General features: G+C 50.5%; 12 protein-coding genes across 12 annotated transcripts; 4 read left to right on the forward strand and 8 right to left on the reverse strand.

Annotated features, from left to right (window-relative positions):
* The first annotated feature begins 497 nt into the window (after nt 1–497).
* BDQ94DRAFT_148787 (uncharacterized protein) lies at nt 498–2235 on the forward strand. Its single transcript, XM_026767249.1, has 2 exons — nt 498–2010; nt 2076–2235. The coding sequence occupies exon 1, from the start codon at nt 642–644 to the stop codon at nt 1518–1520; it is 879 nt and encodes a 292-aa protein (XP_026623613.1). The 5' UTR covers nt 498–641; the 3' UTR covers nt 1521–2010; nt 2076–2235.
* BDQ94DRAFT_172966 (uncharacterized protein) lies at nt 1696–2165 on the reverse strand (the record flags this gene model as incomplete). Its single annotated transcript, XM_026772062.1, has 2 exons — nt 1696–2010; nt 2076–2165. 2 exons carry the CDS (start codon nt 2163–2165, stop codon nt 1696–1698), a joined length of 405 nt encoding a protein of 134 aa, XP_026623614.1.
* Nucleotides 2236–4663, reverse strand: BDQ94DRAFT_148788 (SD08430p). Its single transcript, XM_026767250.1, has 2 exons — nt 2862–4663; nt 2236–2806 (listed from the first exon to the last, which is right to left on the reverse strand). Exons 1-2 carry the CDS (start codon nt 4610–4612, stop codon nt 2467–2469), a joined length of 2091 nt encoding a protein of 696 aa, XP_026623615.1. The 5' UTR covers nt 4613–4663; the 3' UTR covers nt 2236–2466.
* Nucleotides 4664–5259: 596 nt separating this feature from the next.
* BDQ94DRAFT_172968 (uncharacterized protein) lies at nt 5260–6402 on the forward strand (the record flags this gene model as incomplete). The annotated part of the gene is made up of 2 exons (XM_026772063.1): nt 5260–5308; nt 5381–6402. 2 exons carry the CDS (start codon nt 5260–5262, stop codon nt 6400–6402), a joined length of 1071 nt encoding a protein of 356 aa, XP_026623616.1.
* Nucleotides 6403–6650: 248 nt separating this feature from the next.
* On the reverse strand, nt 6651–8528 carry BDQ94DRAFT_69627 (uncharacterized protein). The gene is made up of 2 exons (XM_026776331.1): nt 7545–8528; nt 6651–7496 (listed from the first exon to the last, which is right to left on the reverse strand). Exons 1-2 carry the CDS (start codon nt 8445–8447, stop codon nt 6846–6848), a joined length of 1554 nt encoding a protein of 517 aa, XP_026623617.1. The 5' UTR covers nt 8448–8528; the 3' UTR covers nt 6651–6845.
* A 215-nt stretch (nt 8529–8743) lies between these two features.
* Nucleotides 8744–8987, forward strand: BDQ94DRAFT_148791 (uncharacterized protein). The gene has a single exon (XM_026767251.1). It carries the CDS (start codon nt 8811–8813, stop codon nt 8964–8966), a length of 156 nt encoding a protein of 51 aa, XP_026623618.1. The 5' UTR covers nt 8744–8810; the 3' UTR covers nt 8967–8987.
* A 452-nt stretch (nt 8988–9439) lies between these two features.
* BDQ94DRAFT_148792 (putative esterase/lipase) lies at nt 9440–10839 on the reverse strand. The gene has a single exon (XM_026767252.1). It carries the CDS (start codon nt 10696–10698, stop codon nt 9817–9819), a length of 882 nt encoding a protein of 293 aa, XP_026623619.1. The 5' UTR covers nt 10699–10839; the 3' UTR covers nt 9440–9816.
* Nucleotides 10840–12105: 1266 nt separating this feature from the next.
* On the reverse strand, nt 12106–13942 carry BDQ94DRAFT_148794 (glycosyltransferase family 69 protein). Its single transcript, XM_026767253.1, has one exon. It carries the CDS (start codon nt 13817–13819, stop codon nt 12242–12244), a length of 1578 nt encoding a protein of 525 aa, XP_026623620.1. The 5' UTR covers nt 13820–13942; the 3' UTR covers nt 12106–12241.
* Nucleotides 13943–16252: 2310 nt separating this feature from the next.
* BDQ94DRAFT_172972 (uncharacterized protein) lies at nt 16253–16795 on the reverse strand (the record flags this gene model as incomplete). Its single annotated transcript, XM_026772064.1, has 1 exon — nt 16253–16795. One exon carries the CDS (start codon nt 16793–16795, stop codon nt 16253–16255), a length of 543 nt encoding a protein of 180 aa, XP_026623621.1.
* A 1078-nt stretch (nt 16796–17873) lies between these two features.
* BDQ94DRAFT_172973 (uncharacterized protein) lies at nt 17874–18440 on the reverse strand (the record flags this gene model as incomplete). The annotated part of the gene is made up of 1 exon (XM_026772065.1): nt 17874–18440. The coding sequence occupies one exon, from the start codon at nt 18438–18440 to the stop codon at nt 17874–17876; it is 567 nt and encodes a 188-aa protein (XP_026623622.1).
* A 763-nt stretch (nt 18441–19203) lies between these two features.
* On the reverse strand, nt 19204–21180 carry BDQ94DRAFT_148796 (permease for cytosine/purines, uracil, thiamine, allantoin-domain-containing protein). The gene is made up of 2 exons (XM_026767254.1): nt 20574–21180; nt 19204–20510 (listed from the first exon to the last, which is right to left on the reverse strand). The coding sequence occupies exons 1-2, from the start codon at nt 20988–20990 to the stop codon at nt 19383–19385; spliced, it is 1545 nt and encodes a 514-aa protein (XP_026623623.1). The 5' UTR covers nt 20991–21180; the 3' UTR covers nt 19204–19382.
* Nucleotides 21181–23068: 1888 nt separating this feature from the next.
* Nucleotides 23069–25009, forward strand: BDQ94DRAFT_69661 (uncharacterized protein). The gene is made up of 6 exons (XM_026776332.1): nt 23069–23405; nt 23475–23541; nt 23611–23763; nt 23820–23881; nt 23935–24232; nt 24300–25009. The coding sequence occupies exons 1-6, from the start codon at nt 23314–23316 to the stop codon at nt 24774–24776; spliced, it is 1149 nt and encodes a 382-aa protein (XP_026623624.1). The 5' UTR covers nt 23069–23313; the 3' UTR covers nt 24777–25009.
* Nucleotides 25010–26862: the final 1853 nt, after the last annotated feature.

The following is a 26862-nucleotide window of genomic DNA, read 5'->3' on the forward strand; positions in this document are numbered from 1 at the left end:
TGTAGGTGTGAGTTTTGTGAATTGTTTGTTAGGTAGATGATGGGTGGTGTTGGTGGTGTTGGTGTTGGAGAAAAATTTGGGCGGGGAAGTGATGGGATGAGATGATCGGCTGGCGGGGTGGGTCGGGGATGGTGGGGGTGTTTAATCTATTATCTACTTGGTACGAGAAGCAGTAGCAGACTAGTATGATTATTGAGATTTGATTTCCAATTGAAAAGACTATTTGTTTCTATTTGATCTTGGTACCATACTAATATCCAAATTGCGATGTGACTGTGTTAGTCTACAAAACATCTCCATCTCCCCTCATCAGCCTGCATCAGGCTAACTCCTTCAGCACAATCCCAGCAACAATAGGCCAGCTCCTCCGAGCTAATTAGCGGAACATAAGGTCATACGACCGAGTCCGTCTCGGAGCCTGATCCTCAAACGAGTGATCTTCACTATTTATACCCGATAGCTACTATCTACGGCGACGCCAATATAAACCTCGGCCCGCCTTCCTTTGTTCCCTTTCCCTAGTACTACTTACTGCCGCTTAAGTGCCCAACAATAATATATCCGCGCATAACCACTCCAAACCTCATCTACTAGTATTGATTCATCCACCCTACACCTCCTCCAACAGACAAAGAAATATAATGCGCCCCTCAACCCGCCTGATTCTCCTCACCACACCCCCCGCCATCCTAACCTACACCACTCATCGCTACCTCTCCACCCTCGAAGCCAAATATCCCCCCATCGACCCAACCACCACCACAAGCCTCGCTCTCCGCACCCCCAGCAATGCAACAACCCAACACTGTCCCGAAATCGACGTCTACGAGGCCAGACACATACCCGTGAAATCGCTACTAAAGCGATACTCAACTCTTCTCCAAGCTCAGCACACCGAAACCCATGACTTTAAGAATTCGAATAAAGCAACCCTAACAAACGCCTGGATCCTCACCTTCCTCAACACCCGTCCGTTGATAGTCGAAGGCAGCATCATCGGCTTAATCAAAAACAAATCCTACAATCCAGGAGATACGGGCCTCACTGACCCGGAGTTCATCACTACATCCACGAACACATCTACATACATTTCCAGATTCGCATCCATCTTCACCACCCCGAAACCCCAAATTTCAGACCACACAAAAGAAAAAGCAAAAGGAGGGGGCCGCCCCCTCCTGAACTCCGCCCTCACAGTCCAAGCATCCTCCCCCACAACAGGCCTCCTCGTATCATGGCACATGCCGGACGAACCGCGCCTCTTCTTCGAGAAAATAGCCCGATGGGGATACCCATGGCGACTGATGAGCGGGGGCCGACACGAGATCAACATCTCAGAGGTGTATATGTACCAGGGGGAGGAAGTAGTAGATGTACGGTTTGCGTCAGCGCATGATTATGAGGTAGTAGGTGATGAAGAACCGAAGCAGAAGATTGTTCCTGCTTGGGTGGGCAGGTTGCATCGCGGGTATGCGAGGGCGTTGGTGGATTGGGCTGTGAGTGATTTGGCCGAGGCTTGAAGTAAGTATATTTTGGCTTGAACGTGATCTCCGCTCTGTACAGTATATATATACCATTGTTTATGTTTAGTGCATATCTCATCTCAACTCATCTCATATAATATCATCACATCACATCACATCAAATCAAATCATCTACTACTAAACGGAGCTAGTGGAAAGAGAAGAAAGAATGTTAACAATCCCCCCCATGCTCAACAACCCCCCACCCCTTCCACCCCCAATACTTGACACACACTTCCCATCCATCGCGAATGACCTCTACCCTCCCGCTTCCATTTCCGCTCCCGCATACATCATACAGACATAGATCATATGTCGTTGCGCCGGGACTCTTCCATGAAAAGGTGTCCACCGCGGATACATTCACGCTGGCGTCGTCGAGAGTCTCGCATCCATCTGTGCCTGAGACGCCTTGTCGGTGGAAGATGGAGAGGTCGAAGCTGGTGGTGTTGGGGTCGCAGCCTGGTTTGAAGAGGCGGAGGTCCCACTTTATAGGTTCTACGATGTTAGTGTGGGAAGGATTGGGTGGTGGAGTGGAGAGGGGGGACGTACGTTTTTGAAGCGGAGAATATCAAGGGAGGATGTATATGCTGTGGGAACGAAGAGGAGGGTGGTTATGGTGGGGAGGAGATTGAGCTTCATTTTTTGATACTACTGAGTAATCACAGTAACTATTCTTGTGAAGGGACGGAGGAAGAACGTGGTAGAGATACTTGAGGGGGTTGGGGATGTCTATACTATTTATACGCAACAGGTCCCTGCAGATCAGGCACGCTAGTGCTTCACATCTCCGCTAATGCAGGGATCCGGACCAAAGAGCGAACCATGGGCCTCGCTTACCCTCGCACAAAGTGTCATCTGGATACTTTCAATGCACCCGTCTGATTCTTCATGTCTAGAACTCTTGAGGTTTTATGCTATATTTAAATACATTGTCCACTGACTAGTGTCTGCCCGGGGTTAATCTCCACGCCCGGAGGGGCAGACCCTGCAGTTTCAAAACGGCCGGCCGGATGAAGAAGAAAAATGTCACTACGCCAATCAACACGCACAGGATGTTTGTCGTGTAGTATCCGTCGTGCTGGACGTGGCAGGTGCCTCCTCCGTTGACGCAGCGCGTCCGGTCTGGCTCCAGTGCACATGAGAAGGCTTCCGTGACGAGGTCACCCTTTAGTTTCTCGGACGGCGGGGGCACCGTTGGTGGAACACATGTCGCTTCGGTGAACATGTCGACCAGCTTAAGGATGAAGTATCGAGGGAATGTACCGCCCAGGTTGGAGACACTGTCGTTTGAGTGATTAGTAAAGGTTGTCTGTATAGTAGGGTAGCAGGACTTACGTTGCGAGCATTGTCATGTAGGTGCCGCCGATGCTGGGGTCGGCGATGCGCGCATGGAATGCACTCACCGCCACAAACATCACCGTATTCATGAATGTCGAAAACACATGCTCTCCAATCACTGTCAGGAGGTACCAGAACGGGACCTGGTCGGCCGACGGGAAAATCATCACCGTGATCTGGGCCAGGACGGCTGCCGCCAGTCGTCCGATGAACGCCCAGCACCACAGCCGCATGGGCGTGTACTCCGTCGACCACTTGCCGGCGTAGTATCCCAGTCCGATTTCAAAAGGAAAGTCTATCAACACCACTAGCGCCATGTTGTCTTGACCGAACCCCTTGTCTAACAGTTTCAAACTCGTCACGCCGTCGTTGGCTTGAAAACCAATCTTGGCAATCAGATGAACCAGGATGATGGTATGGATGTTCTTGAGCTTCAACACATTCCACATGCTGCGGTACACGTCCATGATGCTATCGCGTTCATGCGTCCGGTCTTCCTTCTTCATGACGGCCAGACAGGTCGTAACAACGAGATAAGCCCATCCCCAGAACTTCAAGTACGTGCCCAGCGACAGCAGTCCACCTTCCGCAGGAACGGCCCGGAACCAGCGATTAGCAAAGTCGGCCGAGTTGAATGCCAAAAACACAGTGTAAGACAGGAAGTGGCCGGCTGTTAATCCCACTGTCTGGGCAGTCGAGGCGTAGGAGATATTTGGTGGCGACATGAGTGTGATTGCCCATCCATCGACCGCAATATCCTGTGTGGCGCAGAAGAACACCAGCAAGAACCACCAGTATGTAAATTTCCAAACACCAGCACCTCCATTGGCGCCAGCCTCCTTCATCATCTCTTCAATGCTTCCGCCCAGGTAGATCATGGCCAATCCGGCGATAACCTGGACGGGCGTGATCCAACTCTTGCGTCTGCCGAACCGCCGGCTCCAGATGGCATCGACAATAGGGCTCCAAAGCAGCTTCAACGAGTATGGGTAGGATGCGAGTGAAAAGACACCGATTTGACCGTACGACAGGTACGGCTTCAGTAGGAACGGGACCGACCCAGTAGCCAGTCCCATAGGAATACCCTGGAGGAAGTATAGCACACACAGCAGCAGAAAGTTTCTCCGGTCGCTGGCGGGCAGATTCGCGAACGAGGTTGTCGTCATGGCGGGCGTTTGCGGGGTCATTGGAGGATCTTGGTCAAGAGTGAAACTGGGACGTGACATGAGGCGATTCGCCCGAGCGGACGTGGACTCGACAGAAGTGTCCCTCTTTCGCATCTCGATGGAGGAATCCATGCTGTCGCTCGCGTAGCCGTTCTGGCCCGTCGCTATGGTCAAGGAGGGCTTCGAGCGGCGTTTCAAGACCGTGCGGCCTTTGCGCTTCATGGGTGATTTGCCACGATGGGAGGAAGAGTGCGGGTGTCGCGAGTGTAGAGAGTGACTGGGGGAATCCGAATCGGAGGATTCGGGCTCAGATGGTGAAGGCGAGAGAAAGGCGGAGTGTCCGGGGCGATTGTCCGAGGGGTGGTCTGTGTAATGCAAAGGATGGTCGTGTTCACGCGTGTCGGTGCTGCATGCTAGAGACTGGAGTTCCACCTCCTGAGGACGATCCGCTGCGGAATGACGATGTTCGTGGGAAGAGTAGGGATCCGCAGGGTCATGGAGGGAGGAAGAAGCGGAGAAAGGGGGCACACGGGAAGAGGGAGACGAAGGAAGGACTGGAACAGGCCGGGATGAGGCATCCATGCGACGTGGTGGAGAGAGAGGCGAGTGAACTTGAGGCAAGCTGGCCTCAAGCGTCAAGCTTGTTTGTCCACAGCTGTTTGGCTGGAACCGGCGATATCTCCCTTATGATTGGCTGCGGTTAGCCGTCATTATTAATGTTGCGCATTAAGGGCCTGGCGATCCCTCCATGCGGTGATTCTTCAGATGCAGATGGAATACCTTAGTAAAGATCTCGTGCTGGGGTAATTCTGTGCGACCACAGAGCCTCCAATTATTCCTACTCGAAGCTACAACTGAACCTCTTCACCATAGGTTGGATACTTATACAATACAGTTACAATACCGACTCTATTCAACACACACACATCAATAGCCTATTCAGGGATAAACATTCAAGACTCCTCGCTCCCAAAGTAAGGACATAAGTCAAATGCCAGCCGACCCAGCGCGGTGGATCACAGACCAGGATACAATTCACCCGCCAATCGAACTGCAACCTTGAAAGGAGCCGCGGGCCCGGATCCCCCTCACGTGATATTCCTCCTGTCAACAAACACCGCCTAATACCACCACCAAACATAGTAGTACGTTGTATCTATCTCCGCCCGAGCTCCATCCACCACTAAACCCTCCACCATCCAAACAACATAGTCCCCTATACCAAGAAAATGGACACTGACGACCTTGACTCCGAAATCTCCTCCATCCGCGCAGAAAGTACGCCCCAACCCTCCCATCCCCATCCCCCCCCCCACAAACCAAAACACCAACACTAACCCACCCGCGCAGTCCGCACCCTCCAACATCGCCGTCGCATCCTAACAAGCAGCCTCCTCTCCTCGCGCCCCCTCCAACGCCTCGCCAAATCCCAACCACCAACCCTCCCCTCCCAACAGCAATGGACCGACATCTCCCCCCTAATCCAAAGCACCTCGACCCACGCGCAAACAAACCATCACCGCATCGCCTTCTCCACAACCACCTTCCCATTCACGGACCCCTCCCCGACATCTGAATCCCCCAACCTCCTAGGCATCAGGATAGATATTTGCGCGCGCGACGGAACATACACCAAACCGTACTACATACTCCTCCGACGGACAGCACACAAGACACAAGATGGGAAGAGGGAAGTGCGCGTGCATAAGCATACCGTTCCGGCGGTGGTGGATATGAGGAAGTTGGAGAGGGTGTTTCTGCCGGCTTCATCCATGACTACTTCTCAGGATGGGGAAGACGCGATGGATGAGGAGCAGGAGCAGGAGCAACTGAAACCATGGAAACACAAGGCGCGCAAACAGGATCTCAAGTCCTTTGTTCGGGAGGTGCGCAAGCAGTTGGTTGTGTGGCATTTACGGTGCGATGCTGTGCGCTATCTGCGAGAGAAACTGGGCGTCGTGACACGTGGAGTAAATGACGACGACGGTATCTATGAGGATGATGAGAGGCCCTGGGAGAGGGATATTCTTGGCCCTAATGCTTCTACGACGGCTGCTACTGGAGGTTCCGGTGCTGGGGAGGAGACGCGCATAGCGAAGAATGAACTTGGGATTGTGTCGTTGGCGCCGACGGCGTTGGAGGCGGTCTATGTGCGGGTGGAGTGGGAGGATGGGCGCGTGGGGAGGTTCAAGATCTCTAATACGGGGGTCGTGGAACGCGCGGTGGTGATTGGGGATACTGGTAGAGATAAGCAGACTGAGGGGATTATTACGGGCGGGGACGGGAGGGTTGAGACATTGCTGGAGCGGTTGGGGAAGCGTCGCGGGAATAGTAAGGAGGTTGGCTCTGCGTCGCCGGCTTCTGATGTGTGATTGATTGATCGTTTGATGCCTCTTCGTGTGCTTATTGGCGTTTACTGGGTGCATTGGCTAGCGAGCTGTACCTTCAGATACTCCAGATTTTGGTTAGAATTTATCCTGTCATATGTGTGGGACTGATCGTCCTATTGGAAACATAAAGCAAGGTCTATTATAAGGGGAATGTCCACTATCAACGCTATGCACATGAATGAATCTGTATAAAAGCGGCTGTCGTGTATGATGCTTGATGCTCGCTCCTGAACAGCACCAGGCAGCAACAGAAGAATGTAATGAAGAAAGGCCAAGGAGTGACAAGAAGAGAAGTAATTACAAAAAGGGTAATAAGGGTAGGGTGAGTATATGAGACATTAGTGTAGTAGTATATAGGAACCGCATATATGCATGATGAGACCGAGGGAAAAAGGAAAGGGTATCACTTAGGCATCACATCATAATCAAAGCACCTGTCCCCCTCTCTTCTGGTGCACCGGTCCCTCATCACCGCTGGCAGCTCCTGTCTGGTCGGTCACGCAAATGGCCGAGTCGCGCGTTTCATAATGCGAGTCGCTGAACGACAAAGGGGGCAGCGGGCCGTACGGCTGCCCGTGTTGCACTTCCAGTTTCTTTCGCAAGATGGCTTCTTCCAGAGCCCAGCGATGTCGTAATTTCGACTTTTTGGCGTCAAAAGCTTGTAAAATGTCCGCTTCTTCCTGCTGATGCTTTTGCTGCATCTGGGCAAACTCCAAGGCATGCTTGTCAATCATATCGTCCAGCTCTCTTTCCATTCGCGCGATGGCCTCTTGAAGTCGAAGTTCTTGGCGGTCGCGCAACACCTTGATCTTGGCTCGATGCAGTTGGTCCATGGTGTTATGGTTATGATACTCCTGTGCCAACTGAGCCTTGTGTTGCGCGGTGAACTTGCGACTCGGCACCACGTCTGCTTTCGAACCGGATACGGGCGATGGCGGCGGGCTCGAGTTGTTGAAGAACCCTTCCATGTACTTGATGCGCGTGCGCGAGTTCACTTTTGCGCGTTCGAATTCTCGCATTTGCTCCATTTCCACTGTGAGCTGTCGTTCCTCCATGCGAACGGCATCGGCGGTGTTCTGCAGAGGTCAGTATGTAAGATACAGTCTTCAATATCGGAGACAAACCTTCTCACGCTTCTTCTCTTCCGCGCGCTTGTTCTCCGCAAGCTGGTCCGCAACGATAGATTGCTGTCGCCGTCGCAGTTGTGCCATGAATGCGTCCTGAAAAGCATTGTGCCGATTCATCTCCGCTATATGGGACTCGCGCATCTGGTATAATTGTGCATCATCCAAGCTTCGCTGCATCGATTCATTGTCGAAGACGGGGATCTCAAGCCTGAGAACCTGCTTATCTTCCTCGGCAGAATCGCTGTTTTGTGCTTCCGACGGTCTCGACTCGACATATACTCGTTCGACGCCTTTCTCGCCCTTGGCGACGGTGATCTGCGCGGCCGGCGGAAGAAGGACCGGAGATGGCGATCGCTTCTTCCTAAAATGGATCTTCCCGATTGCCGACTTGAGCGTTGATTTTCTCCTTTCCCTTTTGTCCGCGGAGGTCATGCTAAACATTGATGCACGGTTCCCAGGTGGCCTTGCCGCGAGGCTATCTATCCCCGGCGCCAGCCTTCCCTCAAATGAGCTATAAGATGTCGGCCGAGTGGACATGGACGCGAATGACCGAGTGCTGCCACCCTGGACAGGCTCGGAGGCCACGGTAAAATCGGAGAGGGACGAGGCGAGTTGATCGATCTGCGGCGGGGTCTCGATGGACGGAACGACTTCGTAGGTAGAGTTGCGATCGGTCGAGGAGCCGGAGGATCTGATGGGGGAGGACAAGTCCATCATACCGGAGGCAATGGATGCAGCTAACGATGCCACCACCTCGACTTCCGGCACCTTTAGCCCCAGTTGACGTGCATCCTCCACCAATCTTTGTTCTTGCGCCGTTTCTGATTCCTCGGATGGTAGAAGAAGAACCTCAGTGCGGTACCGAGACTCGTCAACCTCGGTGAAATTTATCGGCTCCATGATGCAATTGGCGATAGGCGGGATCGTTAATCACACATGGAGCACGTATCGCGGAAAAATATGACACTAATAACAATAACGCCGACAGGCAGATCGAAAAGTAAGGATATGGGCAATAAGAAATAATAAAGAAAAAAAGAAAAAGAAAAGGGGGGTTCTAGTATCAAGAACGCGAATCGCGAGACGCTAGATGGCTCGTCCACAGTACTAGAAGCACGGTGGACGAGAAGAAGGCGCTCAAGAGCAGCATCCGACTTGCGGGGAGGGGCGAACTCTGGAAAGAGACGGGATGGGAGAAAGAGAGGGAAAGGAGGGCGACTCGTCGACTGAGGACGGAGGAGTCCAAAGAGAGGGAATGAGCTAATGAGAGCGAGGATTACTCTGCGGCGGGCCAACAGCGAGGAGCAGAGGCAATGCGACAACCTGATTTGGGCCTCAAGTTCGTTATTGTTATTATTGCGACCCACGGCCCGCCTGACCGATTCTTCCTCATTAAACGGCGGCGGAGGCCAGTGGTAATCTGCTGCATCCACTATGGGGGGTGGGCTGGTGGTGTGCTTTAGTGTGTATGGGGGAAGTACCAGGAAGTTAAGGGAAAAGATCGTTGCAGAATCAGCACGTTGATTATCAGGCCGCTTTTTCTCAGATGTTAAAATTAGTACCCCCTGTCACCAGAACAGAAAGCAAAGAAAAGGGGAACGAAAAAAAAAAAAGGTGATGCATAATAGCCATTGTGAATCTGACACAGTGACCAACCAGGCTGTCAGCCATGTTGCTCTCATCCTCGGGACCGACTCAGGCACCAGGGCGTGGATACGTTACCCGCGTAATCCTCATACCTCCTTCCCCGTTTTGCCTGGCAAACCGCCGTCACTTCTGAAACAACCCCCTCAATCGGGCCATGTTGTAGGGTATAGGGTAGGGCCGCGGGTGTCAGCCGCCCACCACACAGCGTCAACCGCGGTTTCAGCCACTGCAACACCATGGCTTAAGGTCAGGAACCGCCGCTTCAGGATCCCACGCGGTCTCATATAAGGATTGGCATGGTGGCCCACTGTTCCTGAGTTTTTGCTTTTCCAGACCCTTCTCTTCATCACGCTTTTTTTCTCCTCGTCCAGTAGCATGCTGATCAATTGAAACCGATGGGGTCGGTAACTGCTGGCTCGCTCCCTAGTGCCAGACTAGGCAGGAGGGGGTGGTGATGGTGGTCTGATGTTTCCATGGATGGCTTGAGTCTTAACAATCCCGATCACTGACCACCTTCACCGCTTTTTACCTCACGCTACACATTAAGAAAGTGAGGGTGCGATCAAGAAAACCTCGTTTTAAGTAGATATGTGTCTATGATACATCTCTAGAGACAAAACATCTACCTGGACAACATGGCTGCCGCCATGGCATACGTCTTCTCTCTTGCATCACCCTGCACCGTTCCTGGGCGAGCAGATTTATCCCAGCCATGATTGCAGCCCTGCATTCGCTGCCGCACCACCTCCTTCCCCGGTTCCTTGGCAATTTTCTCCGCCAACGCCTCCGCCTCAGGCGCCAAGTTGTCGCAGGCCGCAGTGACAATCATCACCCGCGCAGGGAATCGGTCTGCGCTTGCATAAAGCGGCGATATCCTCGGGTCTCGGGTATCATATGCAGCATGCGTGTAACACCTGTCAAAAATCTTCGAGATGACAGCGGGGATCGCTCTGCCTGAAGTATCCGGTGCGGTCTTCAACGCCGGGTCCGTATGTAGATCCACCACGGGATAGACCGCCAGAACGGAGTGGAAGGTGTCTGGCGGAAACAGGTTGGCCGCAGCTGCCAGGGAGAGGTTGCCGCCCGCACTGAAGCCGGACAGAGAGACACGGCCAAGATCAAATTTCTCGGGCTGTCCCAGAACCCACTTGGCCACATCCTCGGCATCATTGAGAGCTGCGGGGAAGGGGTCCTCGGGTGCTAGGCGGTACTGGACATCGAGGACTGTACGGTCGGTTTCGCGACTCATCTGGCGACAGTATGCATCGTCGGCTCCGTGACGAGGGAGCATGAACCCACTGCCATGGAAGTTGATCAACACGGGGGTCGGCCCTGTGGATACGGTTGCATTTCGGTAGACGTGGGCTTTGATGGTCCGTCCTGAGTCGCGTGACGGAATCTGATAGACGTCATCTGGCGTAGCTTGCGTATTTTTCTTAGGGGCGATGAATCGCCTGATCAAGAACGCAAGGACTTTGTAATAAAGGTAGACGATGGAGAACATTGCGGGGTTGTGTGGTGTGCCGTTGCCGAGGAAGACGGACCGTCGCGAAAGGTGAGATCAGCTCAGGTTGAGAGCCAGAAAGCAATTGCAGCACTACTGTACGTTGATGCTCAGTAGGAGACGGAATATGAATAGGAGGTTTGGTAGGCACCAGAGTTGTGCCGAACGAACTAATTTCCCCTCTTATCTCGCTCCACTCGTTGATGACGAAATATTCGCGTGGCTATTGCCAGCGTTTTGGTCGGTTCCACTAACGGGCCAATCCACAAGCCACCCATTCCGCCCAAAGCTTAGTGTACGAGGCGATACCTTTCTATAGCATTCGAGCAACGCTCGTAGAATTTCACCAGATACCATTGGTAAGACTCGACAACCTCATGGTAGGACAAAAGGGGTATTTACTCCGCACAAATGTTCTGTGAAACTCGATTTCCCGCTATGTTCTGAACATCATGGAAGCCGAGGTAGTCATGTTTGTTGTCGTGTTATCGTGTTATCTGCCATTTAGCTAGCAGGACAACGATGCGCAAGTCTGAGTTTGAAGTGAGAAATTTATTTCTATATTCTGAGACATAGTGAAGTATGAGCGTTACTTTATGGAAAGCATAAAGTGGGTTTTTTTCGTTACACTTTCCTCATGCCTCAGCTACTAACCCCTTTCCGAGCGGCCAGCAGATTTATACTAATAGTACCATCTTAGAAGTCATGATCGAGGCTAGATAAATACTACTGCTTCCGAATAGTCTTCCGAGTATCTTGACTTTATTGACGTACAGAGCACTAGTAATTCCAATGCGTTAATATTCTAGTAATATGGAGATAAACCTACAGACTAGGATTTTGCTTATTGGCGAAATATAGGCCAGGAGAAAATCAGTACCTGAGCACAGGATGTCAATGTAATAATGCTAATATCTATCAAGTGAGTCAGCGAATTCTGTAACTAATTAGCCTGAAGGGAGAGAAATGTTGCTATCAGGAAGGACACATCAGTACCTAAGTAAATTGGCAGTTCCCGTTAGGTAGTATAGTGAGTAGGTAAAACTTCACAGGGATGTGGAAGCAGGATGTCAACCTTTAGAGAGTAAGTTTGGCCTGCGTGAACCGGATAGATGTGATAAGGCAACTTAGGGAGCTCATTTTAGTAGTAAATCACGAGGAATAGACTGATTCATTGAATAAGTGCAATAAAGGCGTAGGGTAGTAGGATGCCTAGTATAATTAGCAGGCTAAGAGTCTGCTGCAGAAGAAGAGCTCAGTTAGAAAATTGTATCAACCGACTCATCTTATGGTAGTGATATATTGTTTATTCAATGTCTTCGGAAACCACTACACTTATCAGGCTAATAATCCTTTAGGGACTATGTTATTCCATATATAGCACTATTATGCCTTGAAATATGCTTTGCGTTAGATGATAATACTGAGCTATACGTTTCTTTGGACTCCTCTACATACGCAGTCATTAAACATAGTGCCATAGTCTATATGAAAATCAAGATGAGAGAAAAACATTGATTGGCCGCAGCCCGAGCAAGCAGTTTCAAGACGGCAAGTTCGGGACAGGGACTGAAACCCAACCTCCCTCGCCAGTCTCCTCTCGACGAGAAAGGACCTGTAAGTCCCACCTCCCGCAGTATCCATCGTAATTAGCAACTCGTGTCACTTTCGAAAACGAACCCCCTTCACTCGATTCATCCTCAACCCAGACCGTCTCTTGTACTTCCTCGCCTGGGATCTCTGCTCGGCGGGGGTTATAAAACGGAAGGCCAAACGCGGTGCTAGAAAGCCAATGGGCGACAGAGTAGAGCCTCTCCACCCGACGGGTAATTCTAAGCCAACTGAAAGAGCGAGGGTGGTAGGCCACACGAATGAAAGGGTTCATGTAGATGCCTGAATCCACCTTATCCTCTCCTCCAACATTCTGTGCATCCATAGAAGACGAAGAGGGCCAGCTTTGAATATCTGCGTGTATCAAACAACATTCAGACGATTCCCAGAAAAGATCCTCCTCGCTGCGAAATTGCACAGGCACGCGGCGTCCGCGGTAATAGGTTGGCTGGTCCGTGTCTGCTGCTGTTGGAGTCCGGCTCTGGAAAAACCCGGCATCGAAGGCAACCATTCCTCCCCAACAGCTACGCACCCGGACTGCATCAGTTTCCTGCAGAACATCAGAGCGGCTCTGCGCTTTACCCGCAGTGGTGAACCATGGAAAGAATGGGAGTCCCATGCCGTAACCCTCAAGGTCGCGCGAGGCAAAGGTATCGTAGAACTTGAACGGGTTGATAAAGTCGACTGCACACGCAGCTCGATAGTCTGGACGGCCGTCGCGGGTATGTGTCGAGAACAGAAGCTGCAAGGCATCCAGGGGATCGAAGTAGACGTCGTTCAGGAAGAGCAGGCGGTCGAACCGATGGTTCAGATCATCCAAGGGACGTAAGGCCCGGTTGCGGACCTCTGCTAGATAGGCCACGCGGCGCACGTGGCTAGAACCATCGGGTAACGTAACGGTGGGAAAGCCCGTGAAGTCGAAATGCTTGTCGTACACAATAGATTTGTTACAAGGGACTCGATCACTGAGTGCCCACAATGCTTGCTCGCCACTGGCATCGCTGTCATTTTCGTAGATGCTCAGGAAGACACGGTCCGGCCCGATCATGTCGATCAGATCCAGGAGGCTCTGGCCCCACGCGCCACCCGCCAGAGCTCCAGTCTTGTCATAAAGGCTGACCGCGATGAAGACGGTAGAGTTGTGTATATTTCCCCGGCCTGAAGTTGTGGAGCCTTGGACGGCTGATTGCAGGGCCCGATAGTGAGGTGGCAAGTGAGTATAGGAAGGGAATAATACAAAGGTGGTAATAATGAGGCCAGACAGGATGAAGAACAGAAAAAAGACAATCCTACGAACTGTGAAGGTAGCAGTAAAATAGCGCCTTCGTATGCGCCACTTCACTGTTCGGGATGTCTGAGACAAGGTGGCTATCAGACGATCGACGCGGGAGACTCGAGAACGAGTGGGATACCCATCTATGGGATCGTCCCTCGCCAATTCAATCTCTTCGTCCTCGTCAAACGAGGTGCGAGCGATGGGCTCATACAGATTCCTCGTAGATCGTCCCATGTTGTATGTGGCCACGACAGTGTCAAATGTTACTCCTGAGCGCAAGGCTGACGGGGGGATCTGTAGGTCGGGGCCTACTTCATATTTCTTCTGGGCGCTTACTTTTGGGCTTACTGAGCGAAGCAAACACTTTGCCTTTTCGAATTTAGATTCATGTGAATGCCGATCGCTACATTTATTTTGGTCATGTTGAGCTGCATGATTTACTAAGAAAATAGTGCTTCTTTCAACCAGTAATATGTAATAAGCCAAGGTACCTACCAACCAGGATTAGTACAGCTGCTAGCATAGCTACTACTGCAGCTACTAGAGCGTGGCTGAGACCATAGGCAACACTATTTGGAGTAGCACGGTAATTCCATGAGAAAATCATGGCGTCTAGCCAGGGTGCTGTTGATGGGGCAGGTCTGCGGGAATTGAGGATAGAAATAATAAGAACGAAGAAGCCGGTTACTTTCTTTTTTTTTTTTTACAGTGTAGCACTACCTACCTATGTATCATATCAACAAGCCAGCCTAAACGCAGCAAAAGCTGGATGGTCTGATTGGTGATGGATGTAGTCTAAATAATATTAAACGCTGAGAGATGGAAGGGAACCTCAACGTTGCTACCGTAGGATCGCCTGAGGCGCCCTGGAGTTTGCCGGGAAAGACCCGTCACTTTGCGGTGGGTCCGAACCCTACCCGACAATCCTCCGGCGTGTCTCGTGCCACCACACATTGAATCTGACCACGCCGTTTCTCGACGGCTGGCAAAGCTTAAGCTGACGTGGTCTATCCATCCGTGTCGCTGACTCTAGCAACTGTTAGCCTCAGTAGCGCACAACGACCAGAATTGTCTGCAGCACATTGAAGCATCCCAGAACCACAAAGTGCTAGTCGTAATTGAACTCGTTGAGGGTGCAGGGATCTCAGCTGAGACATTCTAGAGTGCACTAGGTAGTTAGTATGTCTTACCAGGGCCCTAGTACTGGATAGATATTATTTACCCCGGTTAGCGCCTGTGTCATGGCCGGCAGCCTGAGGCTAATTGATCCAGAAAGGCCTTACCGAATACGAATAAGGCAGATCCACTCGGTCTGGTTCACATATATGTGCTGTGATTAGTAGGCTAGGAGGGTGTAGGGTCTCGACTTCTCCAGCGATGTATTTTTCTCGACAGCTCATGAAGGTGGTGCTTGAAGTAGGCCTCTCCCTTTGTAGACCATTCGTTCGCAAAGCCTGCCTCATATTAAAACACCTGAGATCTAATCGCTTTGAAAAAGCCTGTCTACATATTCTTCTTGACGAGGCACTCGATGGCCGGCTGTAAAATAATCTGCTGTTACTGAGTACACATTGGCCAGAGTGTGCGGGTGTCACAGGGTCCATTCTGAAAATACTATACTTGGACTAGTAGTTCGAGACTCCGGGACGGGACCTAGCCGATGATAAGACAGAGTAGCAAACATCATTCCAGAATATACAGACATTAGTACCATGACCTAGCTTGGGATAAGCCGAGTTTGATACGGGGAGGCCATTTTCGTCTCATACTTATAGATGTCTGCCTTGAAATCTGCTCATTCATACACAGATGCCAGATTCTGAGCAGATATCCATTTCAATAGTTGTCTGAGGCAGGTTAATAGTAAATTTGGTGTGCTCAGTTGCCTACCATTCTGCGGGCTCTCAACTCGACCTATTGGCCTATTGGTGGGGGCAGACTTGGGTGGGTTTGATGGACCAGAGCGCTGGGTTCGCCTGCGCACTGTGCATGCTGTTGAGCCACCAGGCTCACCCTCAGCGCCTGATCAGTGCTGTCCCCAGGCTTGGGGAGTGCTTTCCGGCACCCTGCCCCGCCACCAACTCCGCTCCCCTGTCATCTTGTCCTCCTTCCGCTCCTCCCCCTTGTTCTCCAAGCTACCCTCCGCTCCATCCCCACCCTAACAACCGGCTCTCCGTCCACATGTCACGGGATTTCCGCCGGAGAATATACTGAATTCCCTCAAATTCCTGTCGTCCCAGCTCTCACCTACCGCCATCGCTGCACCACAAGGAATGATATCTCGGGTGTAATACTCTGAGCTCTTCCGGCTGTTATCTTGGAAGATCCTTGCCATTTCCTGCTCTTGAAACAGTTGATGGGATTGTATGAGTACGTTGTCGAACAGTCTACTTTCGTAATTGAACATTTAGCAGTCGCCACATGTTCAATTACTATATAAATTTACACAAGGTATGAGAAAGGGGAGAGAGGTGGATATCCCGCATTCTCTTTGTCGGTTAAAGAAGCAAACAGACAAGATGCTTTATTCGATCATGATTACGTCCTCTATACATACTTGAAATCACTGCTACAAGAACAACTAGCCTTTCAAGCTATTTCAGATAGGTCAATTTGAATCTGGCACACACTTCCTAATCCTAACCCTCCTGAAAGGACCACCACAGCTTAGCGCCTCCTTAGATACGGATTATCCAGGGTTCTATCAGCGATCGGAAGATATGGGACAAGATCACCCAAGATAGCACCAATGCCATGTAAAATATTGCGTTCTCGTCGGTTTTCGCCGAAGATACTCAAAGTATCATCCTGTTCATACTGCAGCACGGTAATATTGTGTCCACGAAGCACAGCCCCGAACTTTGGCCAACCAGCACCGGGGCAATACTCACCACGCCTGAATAGATCACGTATAAGACCCATCAAATCATCTTTATCGGCTTCTTCTGGACCTGAAACGGCCAGAAACACTGGACACCTATAAGCCGTGCTAGTGACAACAAGAATTTCATACTTGATAAGGCGGCCAGTGGAAGACAGGTAACTGTGGTCTTTTATAATCACTGAGCGCAAGTCACTTTCCTCGAATCCTGCTTCATCGACGTAGCCGTGTCTATCGAACCGTTGTACCCACTGTTCTTGAAGGGTACGCGAGAGTAGACCGATATACCCGTGATCAGGGGCTGGCGTACTCGATGTCGGGGCATACATTGCGGACGATGTATGAGAGCAGATATGGTACGATAAATAGTGTGTCTGTGTGCGAAATGGAAAGAAGTCGATGGATTTATGGACGAAGCTTGCAGTTGATACCAGTAAAGAAGCGATTGCCGGTCTGATATACAGAAAGAGAAGCCAAATGAAGGGGTTCCAAGGCTCCTTATATATAAATTTTCATCTTCCACACCAGACGCACGTGCAGAAGAAGCCATTGAGGATTGCGTCGCTGCATGTCTCAACTACTATATGACTTCCATATCATCATACGTATGTCTCCGTCAATTACCTCTCTGTTGCGCTGATAAGATTCTATTCCCTGTGCCTCGAGCGAGAATATTCCAATTCTCCGGATGACATCCCTATAATAGTGGGAAACAACCCAGAGGGCGTCAGATTCATATACGACAATATGCAACTATCCATCACACACTCATATAAGAATTCTTGGCCTGCCATGAGTGGAACGGAATCAACCTCAGACATTATCGCACGGCTTTAGAAAGACTGTAGAATAGCTCTCTCCAGCTGTGCTTTTTTCTGGCCAACACAACACATATACCAATCGGGAAAATTAGTTCACTCATTCAGTGCACCAATCTTGATCTGGATCTTTCCCCATAGCCATGAATCACAAAAGGAACCCTCTAGACACCCTGCAATTACAGCTGGAGTGTCAGGAAGATTCCATGCCGACGGAAAATATCTGGAATTTGACTGTAATGCATTGGTTGGTATATGGTCAGCATGTGGTATGTGACTTCGTGTGTTTCCCCTGGAGTCCCTTTCTGCAGGTCTTCCAATATTGCTGGAATAGAGTTTGAAAACTGGTTTACTGTCTCCTAGTTCCACTATCTTTGAAACAATTGGGAGAATTGTACAGCCATTCACGTATACAGGTATGTGATCAAATACTTATGTGTAAGTGCATTTATCCAACTGAGAACATCATGTGCTCTACGCTGATACATATTTACTACTACATGTACGCAGAGCCTTTAGAGCCTCTGGAAATTTTCAATTCAGTTCAAGACACGGGTCTAACCCTTCAGACAAACCCACACGTGGAATCTCAATTTGTCCCCATCTCATCCGGGATCTGAAATTCCCCAACGATCTCATCCAAGAGACGTATAATCCTCCCCCAGAGAACATGATGCACTCTCTCCCCCTCAAACTCCACCCATTGTAGGCGATGTTCGGAATCCGCTTTAAAGACAGCTATGTCATGACCATAAATGAGAGCCCCGTACTGCGGCCACCCATCACGAGGCTTATTATTCTTGTCCGCGAACGCAGAGCGTAGCCTGGCGGCCAGTATATCGCAAACATATTTATGGACATTTCGATCACAGGCGGGAGCCTCCCCGTCAGGTGTTAGTAATCCATCGAATGCTTCAGCCCCAATGGCAACAAAAACTGGCCCATATTTCCTGCTGCACACTACGAGATTTCCGTATGTGAGGATGCCCGGGTATTTTGGGTCTGGTGTGTCCCTTAGGAATCGGGAGAGCAGTTTATTCAAGTCGCCGCGCTCGAACCCGCGCTTGGAGACATTTCCTTGTTCATCGACCTTTTGCTCGAACTGGCGTATGAGGGTGTCTGCAAAGTTGAGAATGTTCGATGTGTCGACGGTCATCGCGGTTGTGGGTGAGGAGGGTGAGAATGTTTGGAGAATCTTAAGGAACGGGGATGACGAGCAGTATAATCGTCACTGCTGAGAGACCTAGTTTGATCTAGATCAAGAGAAAGAGAGTGAGAGAACTCCGCCGAGTTTTTATGTACCCTTTCCCCCCACTCATCAGGCGCACAAGGCGTCATCGTGCATTCGCCCTACAGCTGGGTATAAACCATCCAATCCAAAATTTTATATGTACTCCTTCGCTACTTTCCTTCTTAAGTTTCCAAGGGCGATAGGGCAACAAGGAACCTAGATCCCGTCTTCATGCGCATGGTGCTTGAGTGTAGACGGGGTATATACCTCAAGAAACCACTTGTCCTGCGGGAAACCGAGGCGATGAGGCATAATTGAGCCTTACAGCAACAACTCAGGCACATACCTTACGAATGGCCGGGTTCAGCCTCACCCTTCATCGTAGTGATGTTATTCACGCCCATAGCTCACTTTCGAATTCCACCAAAACAGGTACGCAGCCAAGACACTATAAGCAAAGAACAATCCAATATTTCCAACTAGCAGATTCGGGATCTTCCCTTCACGTCCATGGAAGTCACTATCAGAAAAGAAGTTGACAGAACGACTTTGCCCCATCGCAATATCTCAACGTGCATCATTCAGAAACATTTTATGTGTAACGAGATGGGTCTAGCTTTGACTTGTAAGGTGATGTATGAATAGTGGTGCATACTCTTGCCATCGTAGATGGTTGTTGCTGGACTATGATGAATTGAAATTGGTATATTGATATTTTTGCTCATAGCATAACACATTATCTAGTGCGGAAGAATCCGTTATATAGCATCGATTAGGCATACATCTTTAACATCCCTCATGTCTCAAACAGAAGGACACATGCTCCTCATCACTTCTATTTTTACTCCGGAACAATGCAGAGTGGATTTACCGACCAATCTTCTGCAGCTCCAAATACCGCAGAGGCGGGAACACAAGCATCGCCCAGGAAACACCAACCCAGATACCCAGGTCCGCGCCGTCCGAACCAACCATCCTGGCAATCGGGCCAACATACCATATTTGGTCCATGCAGACGATCGCACCCGCCCATCCGATCAAGAACGCAGCCAGAGCAGCAAGGCCGAGGGGCAACTTGGACCGGTCAGCCCAGGCATCCCAATCGAAGCCGCGGGTGCGGCGGAAGATGAGGTGTTCTTCGAGGGCGATGGTAAGATAGATGGTTACCCAATAACCCATCAAGGCCAAGAAGTTTTCGAAGATATCGTAGAGGTGGTTCCGGCCACCCAGGGCGCAGGCAGTGTAGATGATCACGCAAACACAGGAGAGGAACCATCTGGGAAGGCTGCCGAGGTGGCGGCCCATGATCTGGAAGCCCAGGGTGGCAGAGTAAGTTCCAGGGATGTTGTTGGCAATGAGACCCAGGGCAACGAGGACGCCCAAGAACTTGCCAAATCCCCCGAGACCATCGTATCCGGCGATAATGAGAGCTCCAGCAGAGGTGTCGTAGGCCTCCGCCCAGGATGGGTTCGTCAGCGTGCCACTGGCGAGGCCGATGCCCATAAGGTTGGCAAAAGAGAGGGCAAGGCCGACACCGAAGAGGGTGAGAGTGAAAGTCTTCCACTTCGAGGTGGTGGGTGGGAAGTAGACGAAGAAATCAGCACCAGCAGGGGCCCAGGCAACTGAACTGGAAAGGCAGAGCGAGAAGAAGGTGAGACGGTTGGCGTTGATGGTCTGGGTGTCGCCAGTGGAGGAGATGTTGGTGTCGAATTTCGGGCCGGCACTGCCGACCAAGACGAAAATGGCGATGAGTTGAGGCACCCAGGCCCATCGCTCGTACACGTGGAAAGGCGCCATACCAAAGACCACGACGATCCACGTGATGATGGCAATGATGATGATTCCCACCACCACCGTTAACCCACCATCAGCAACCGCGGACAGCACCTGGCCACCCACGAGGCAGTCGATCATTCCATAACCCAACATGATGATAATGTTCAGAAGACAAGCGATCTTACTCGGGTAGTAGCCCATGAAATATCTCGCGACAACCTATAAGTTTCTGTTGTTAGTACTACTTGAATTTCTCCAGCAGATGGCCTTGACATTGCTTACCATTGTTCGATTACCGCTCTGCGGTCCGAAGGTTCCCATATACGCCACACCTGCCGCACCAAGGAAAGCACCGAACACTGCACAGAGTGCCGAGTCAACGAAACTCAGAGAGTAGTCCAATGGCCCATACATTCCAACCGCAATGTTGTTAGCGGTGATGTTCGTACTGAACCAAAGCAGAGCCATTTGCATGTAATTGGACGCGGAGGTAGCGTAGCGCTCGGACTCCGGAACACGCTCGATACCGCGGCTTTCGAGGAATTTGATGGATTGAATTCGAGCGTTGAGCCTCGTCCAGGCATTCCCTGAAGAAGGGAAGGAGGCCATTTCTTTTCCACTTTCCGAGGGAGACGAGACCGACTCTACGGCTGGAGCGGCGCGGTGGCCCTTCTCCTCGTCGTGCATGGTATCAGCCATGCTGGATATAGTGATAAAGGGTCTGCGAACTGGCGCAGGAGGGTTCCTCGGGAAAAGCAAAAGACGTTGAGGCCGCAAGTTTCAGAGATCGAAACGCAGCCGTTGAAGAGAACCTAGGAGGATTTAATGCAAGCCCAGCTGCATGGCGGGAAAAATCTCAGGGCCGGATGGGGGATAAAGAGGAGTTTTGCCCCCCTCGCAGTTGGCACTAGAGCAGGGACTAAGCTAAGGTAGAGTTGGATCCGGCGAAGATGGGATGTTGTTGGCGGAGAATGACTCCTCTGGCTTTCCTGCTCGGGCTTCGCCGTATTATTTTTTGGGAAATTTTTTTTCTTCATTTTGGCCACGAAAAGTTCAGTCACCCGCCAATGACAGGACCCGCGCGGCACCATCCATGCTTGGCTCGAGCACCCGCAGTGCTTAGCGGTTCAAGCAACGAGATTAATTCATTTCCGTCTTACTCTCCGATCCCGCCGGTCACCAACTTATTGTGATTAGCCTTGGGGTTCCCTGGGTCATCATCCTTGCCGTGGATGAACCTCAAAGGGTCTGAACATGGGTCGTGAAGATTATGCCGCGATTGTTATCTTCATCTGGAAGGCTTATCACTTCCATTGTCCCGGTTTTCCCTTTCCAGTTCTCCCGGTTCCTCTTCTGATTTGCAGTTGATGACATGACTAACACTAAGCTTTCTTGGGGTTAGCAAAATGCCCTCATTGGGGACTAATATTCTGCCGGCATCCCTCCACCGCCCAGGGGCAAATACTCTGTAGGGACATGGGCTGATGGATTCCAGCTAGTTCTAGGCTACAGCATCACCTCCGGTTGCGAAGGCGTTTCAGCTACCTATGGTGCAGAATGTATATTAATGCCTTGATTAAGCGGAAATTCTATTGACATGACTCGATATTAAATGGCTCATAGGCGGTCTTGACTATGTCTCCAAGCAGTGCATGGCCCGTCCTTATCACGATCCAAGTGGAGCATGTGCCCCGCTTTGCGAAGCGGAAGGTCTAGCCGTCGTTCCGTTCTTTCTCTCAATTGTCGACAGAGAGAGAGAGTCTGCCTGGTCCGTTCCTCGCCATGATCCAGCTCCCCACGTCTTTAGGCTGGGTCTCGACACAGTAGCACGGTAACAGTTGCACAGTAGCTCAACAGTCAACTCTCAAAGTTTTAGTCTTCCACCCTCCTTTGGCTCCATTACGAAATTGATTTGGCCGGAACACAATTTACACGCCTTGGCTGGGCAACTAACGTTAAGCTCAGCGACACTTTTCGGAGATAAGCGTACAAATACTATAATGAACGCGTACTCATCGAGTCACGGAGTTTTCACCATGGATTACCCCTCCGTTGGAGGACCGAAGAAAAGCCTAGTTCGGCCAAAGTCTCCTCGGTTCTCCGGAGCTCCGATACTGTCTACTAACGGCACTAAATCGATCCATCCACCCTGAGACCACCTAGATTACTGTACCGGTGGCCCTTTAAAGTGGAGGATGGCCACGCATTTAATCTATAACTCGGCAAAGTCCAGATCCTAGATAGGCCCTCAATTTGCCTTCCACCTCATGGTTCGATCAAAGAGAGCAAGAAAGCAGGAGACACGATTGTACGTGGCAAGCTGGCCTGCTCGTGCATTCTGATCCATCTGACTGGCTGTCACGGTGGGTGCGCCATACGTAGCCGAAGCTTAGTCGGGGTTCCCCGGTCATCTCCTGATGAGGTCCATGTTGCAAGTCGAAAACGCAAACCCGCTTTTCAAGCGCCGGAGAATTTCCGAAATCTATGATGTTTTCCAGCCTTGTGGCTGGCGCTATTCGAGACATGAGCAAGGACCTCATGACTAGAAGGGGTCCTTACCACCTGTGGTAAACAATATTTGGTGTACTATTGAGTCCATCTACCTCGTGTTCTTCGCACGTTGGACTCCGGGTCTTTCGGCTGTGACAAATAGACTTTGTGCAGAATTTTCTAGTTTATGCAGGGATGCAGTCTAGCAAGGATTCGAATCCTGTGATAAATGAAATTACTTATTCAGCGTTGATGGCGCGTTATGCCCCATAACCACTCAGCCGTCCCAATTTACCCCTCGTGCCGCCACCCAAGGGTGGGAGGCCACACGAACCATAGGAAGGAGAAAGCTAATAGTACTAACTCCTCAATCCATAGCCCTAATTAGCTGGAGGCTAAGTTTGGCAAGCCCCGGATTAAACAGCATGCCAGGTTCTAGAAGTTCATAAACAGCCATCCCGTACTTTAGGTTCAGAACTGTCCTTGCGACCATGACCCTGTTGCTTCTCGTTGCGCTCCCATAGAACTCATCATGGCCAATGATGGTGGCGGCAGTCCGCATGATTTGGTCGTGCAGACCTGGATCATGTACAGCATTGCTATTCTGCTGTTCCTGGTGAGACTGTATGTACAACACTTTGTCGTTCATAATTAACCTATCCTTCATGGGCATTATCAGTAACAACAGTACAGGTTTGCGCGCTACAAGCGACTGGGATTTCGATTCCAGGTCGAAGATTATCTCATGGTGGTTGCTGTGGTAGGTTGAGCGCACTGCACTGTGTCATACATTGGGTTCTGTGTTAACGTGCTCTTTTTGTGGTCGCAGGGATTCTACACGGCATTCGCAGTCACAAACATTTTTATCATCGAGGGAGGTGGTAGCAATTTGTATGAACCTGCCAGTTTGTACAACACTTTCTCAGCCTCCGAGATTGCTGCAAGGGTCAAAGGTTCCAAGATCGAGTTTGCTTCGGAGAATGTATGGTTGCTTCCCAATTCTAGGCAAAATATGGTCTAACATGAATTTCAATACAGTGCCAGCTCTGCACCATCTATTCCCTCAAGGCTTGCATGCTGTTGGTGCACTTCAGACTCACGTAAGTGCACTCTCTGAGTCAACGCCGAGCTTCTGCTGACGGAAACTTCCAAGGTCGAACTTATGGCAGCACCGCCTGGTAAAAATTATCGCTGGATACACCCTAATCGGCTGGATCACCACAGAGCTGGTGCTGTTCCTGAATTGTCGCCCCCTGTCCGGATATTGGACGCTCCCGCCACCCCATAAGGAGTGCAGCACCTACTTTCGCTACGAAGTGGTGCAATGTGTCTTCAACATCAGTTCCGATATTTTCATTCTCTGCGTCATACTTCCCATGTTCATTCGCGCAAAAATGCCGTGGAAGACTAAGTTGCCCGTGATCGTGGTCTTCTCCATGGGTATTGTCGTGGTGCGTCCCTGCCCCGTTCGGCTTTGGCCCCCAGACTAGTTGCTAACCTGCATCTTCTGCCCCTCAGATCGCCTGTGCCATCATTTCCAAATACTTTACATTCCACAATATCTACGACGATAGCTACCAATTCTGGTACCTTAGGGAGGCATCGATCGGCATGTACGTGACGAACTTGCCATTCGTCTGGAGTCTCGCGAGATCGACACTTTCCTTCCTGCGAACGAGTCAATACACCAACAAAGGCCGATACAATGAAGCCCAATACGGAACCGACCACGCCTCGAATGCACGATGGAAATCGGGGGTGAATTCGCGGTCGACTCGCAACATGCCTACCATTTACGATACTCGGACTGGACGCGCGGACGGAATCACGCGCACCGAAAGCGAAGAGAATATTATTGAAATGGGTGGGGTGGGACATGTCACCAACAAATCGACCGCATCGACTGGTAGCGACAACACAGAGTGGGCTCATGGAAATGGACAGGATGACTTCATTATCAGAAAGACGACCGAGATTGTCATCCAGAAAGACTGATCAGGCCATGAATTTCCCATGGATCGTCTCGACCGAGCCGACGAGCAGTCGCTATGACCTTGAGTTCCTCCCAGGAGTCAGTCACTTTTCCTCTCCTGGTCGCGGAGGCAAGACCCCTTAATCGCAAACGACAGCCTTACGAAATCAAACCCCCCCCTTCCTCGATTCCAGGATTTGAACCCCTCCAGGCTCCAGCGATCGCGAAGAGTTCGTGCAGCGCAATTGCCAACAACCCCGCTGTATCTGAGCCACAGTGACGTCTCTCGGCACCACTGGGGCCCCGATCATCCAAACCACGCGGGGGCCGCATCCACGTTCCATTAATGTCTCCGATCACTTTGAGCAAGTGAAAGGTAGATCAGTTCCACCGTCACCGCTACCCGTCCAGCCACGGCCGTCGGATGTAGGTAATCAACTACACTACTGTATCTACGGTCCCACTAGGGACGAGAGTACACGTAATGTATGGACTACCGAGCTGCCTACTCAGCCTTCACGATTCTTCTGTTGGAAAGGACCTTCAGGCACGGAGCTGAAGCAGGCTCACGCCCCCGTTCTCGGCCGGGGAGGATTTTAGCGATCGGCCGGCCACGAGGTTTTCACCTGGTTGTGGTAGTGGTCGGTGCTGCGGCCCCCCCTCATTCCATTCTCCCTCACTCCCTTTCCGATCAAACATCTCGAATCCGATTCGGACGAGAAAACGAACCTCATCATGTATAAATTTCCCTATGTTTCTTGTATATAGCTTTGATGACCCTACTTTAATCATACCTAATGATGTATTAACGACACAATGTTCCCTATTTATTCGAGGCTGTGCAATCACCGATCACTCAAAGTCCCCCTGAAAGAAGATTGAAATTCACCATGGCTATAGCTGAAAGTCCGAAACTCTGCCAAGCCGGAGCGGGTCGTAGTCGGGTCGGTTACAAACCCACACCAAAACACTATTACTAGTGGTTCCTTTGAACCAACTCTGACAAGACATTTCCCAAGAAACCTTGGCGATGCGCTCCCAAAGGCTTATCTCAATTCCAGTCTAGTGTCCGATGTTCCGTCCTGTTTATGGCATGATCCTAGTCAATTCTGATTCCGAGTTCAACACACATCGCGGAAGATCTAAACGGCATTTATCATTCATCCATCTATCTATCTATCCATCCTTCCAGTCTCCAGGGTAACTAGCCGGTGAAACATAAAAATGCTAGTTTAATGGGTAAGTACTTCGTAGTCAGGCGAATTTATGTTCGCATCTGCTCAAAACACTAACACACGCACTTTGCACTAAGACAAACTGGTCAATTTCACCCGATGCTAATTGACTTTTTGTTCCAAACTCTGTCATAGAGTTCAGGCTGTGCTGTGCTGTGCTGTGCTATGCTTGCTCTGTACTCATGGGCATCTCATGAACCCGGCTATTGGCTGGTTGTTGGATCCGTAGTCAGTCTCTCTACTATTTATTCCTCTCTACTAGATAACTAGACTAGTAGGTTTCCTCGAATAAAAGAAAGAATGCAATGCAAGTGAGACACTCTTATCTCGATTTGACTTTCCTTTCTATTTCCAGGGCAGGAGAAACAAAGTTAGTAAGCATTTAGTACGAACTCAACATGACCTACTACCTTCCTATCTCGTATTCACTAGCACAAAATACGATATCTACTACTACTGCAGGGGTAGATAGCCTCGGTAGTCGGTACATTTTCTCATCAATAATAACTAGGATTAAGATTCCTTCCTTCGGCTTGGCTTGGCTTGGCTTGGCTTAATGCACCGGTAGTTAAGCGAAGCCGAACTGCGACAGGGGTGGGTGAGATTTTAGATCGGTTCGGTAAAGTGCGTAGTGTAGTTGGCTGGGTTAGTGGTGGGCGTGTTACTACTATAGAAGGAATCACTTGGCGGGCGAGCTTGGCCGTTGTGGTATTTGAGATATGGGTTGGTTTGGGTTTAGTGTGCTTTGTTAGTAGGTTTAGATTAGTCTTGTTGCCTGTGCGGTTTAGTTTGTTGTTTTGGGTTTGTTGTTCAGGGACGGATGAGACGGCATTGTTAGGTTTGTGTTGGTTACTTGGTTTAGCTTTTTTTTTTT

The sequence above is a fragment of the Aspergillus welwitschiae genome (genome assembly GCF_003344945.1).
Source record: "Aspergillus welwitschiae strain CBS 139.54b unplaced genomic scaffold BDQ94scaffold_29, whole genome shotgun sequence".
Taxonomy (NCBI): Eukaryota; Fungi; Ascomycota; class Eurotiomycetes; order Eurotiales; family Aspergillaceae; genus Aspergillus; species Aspergillus welwitschiae.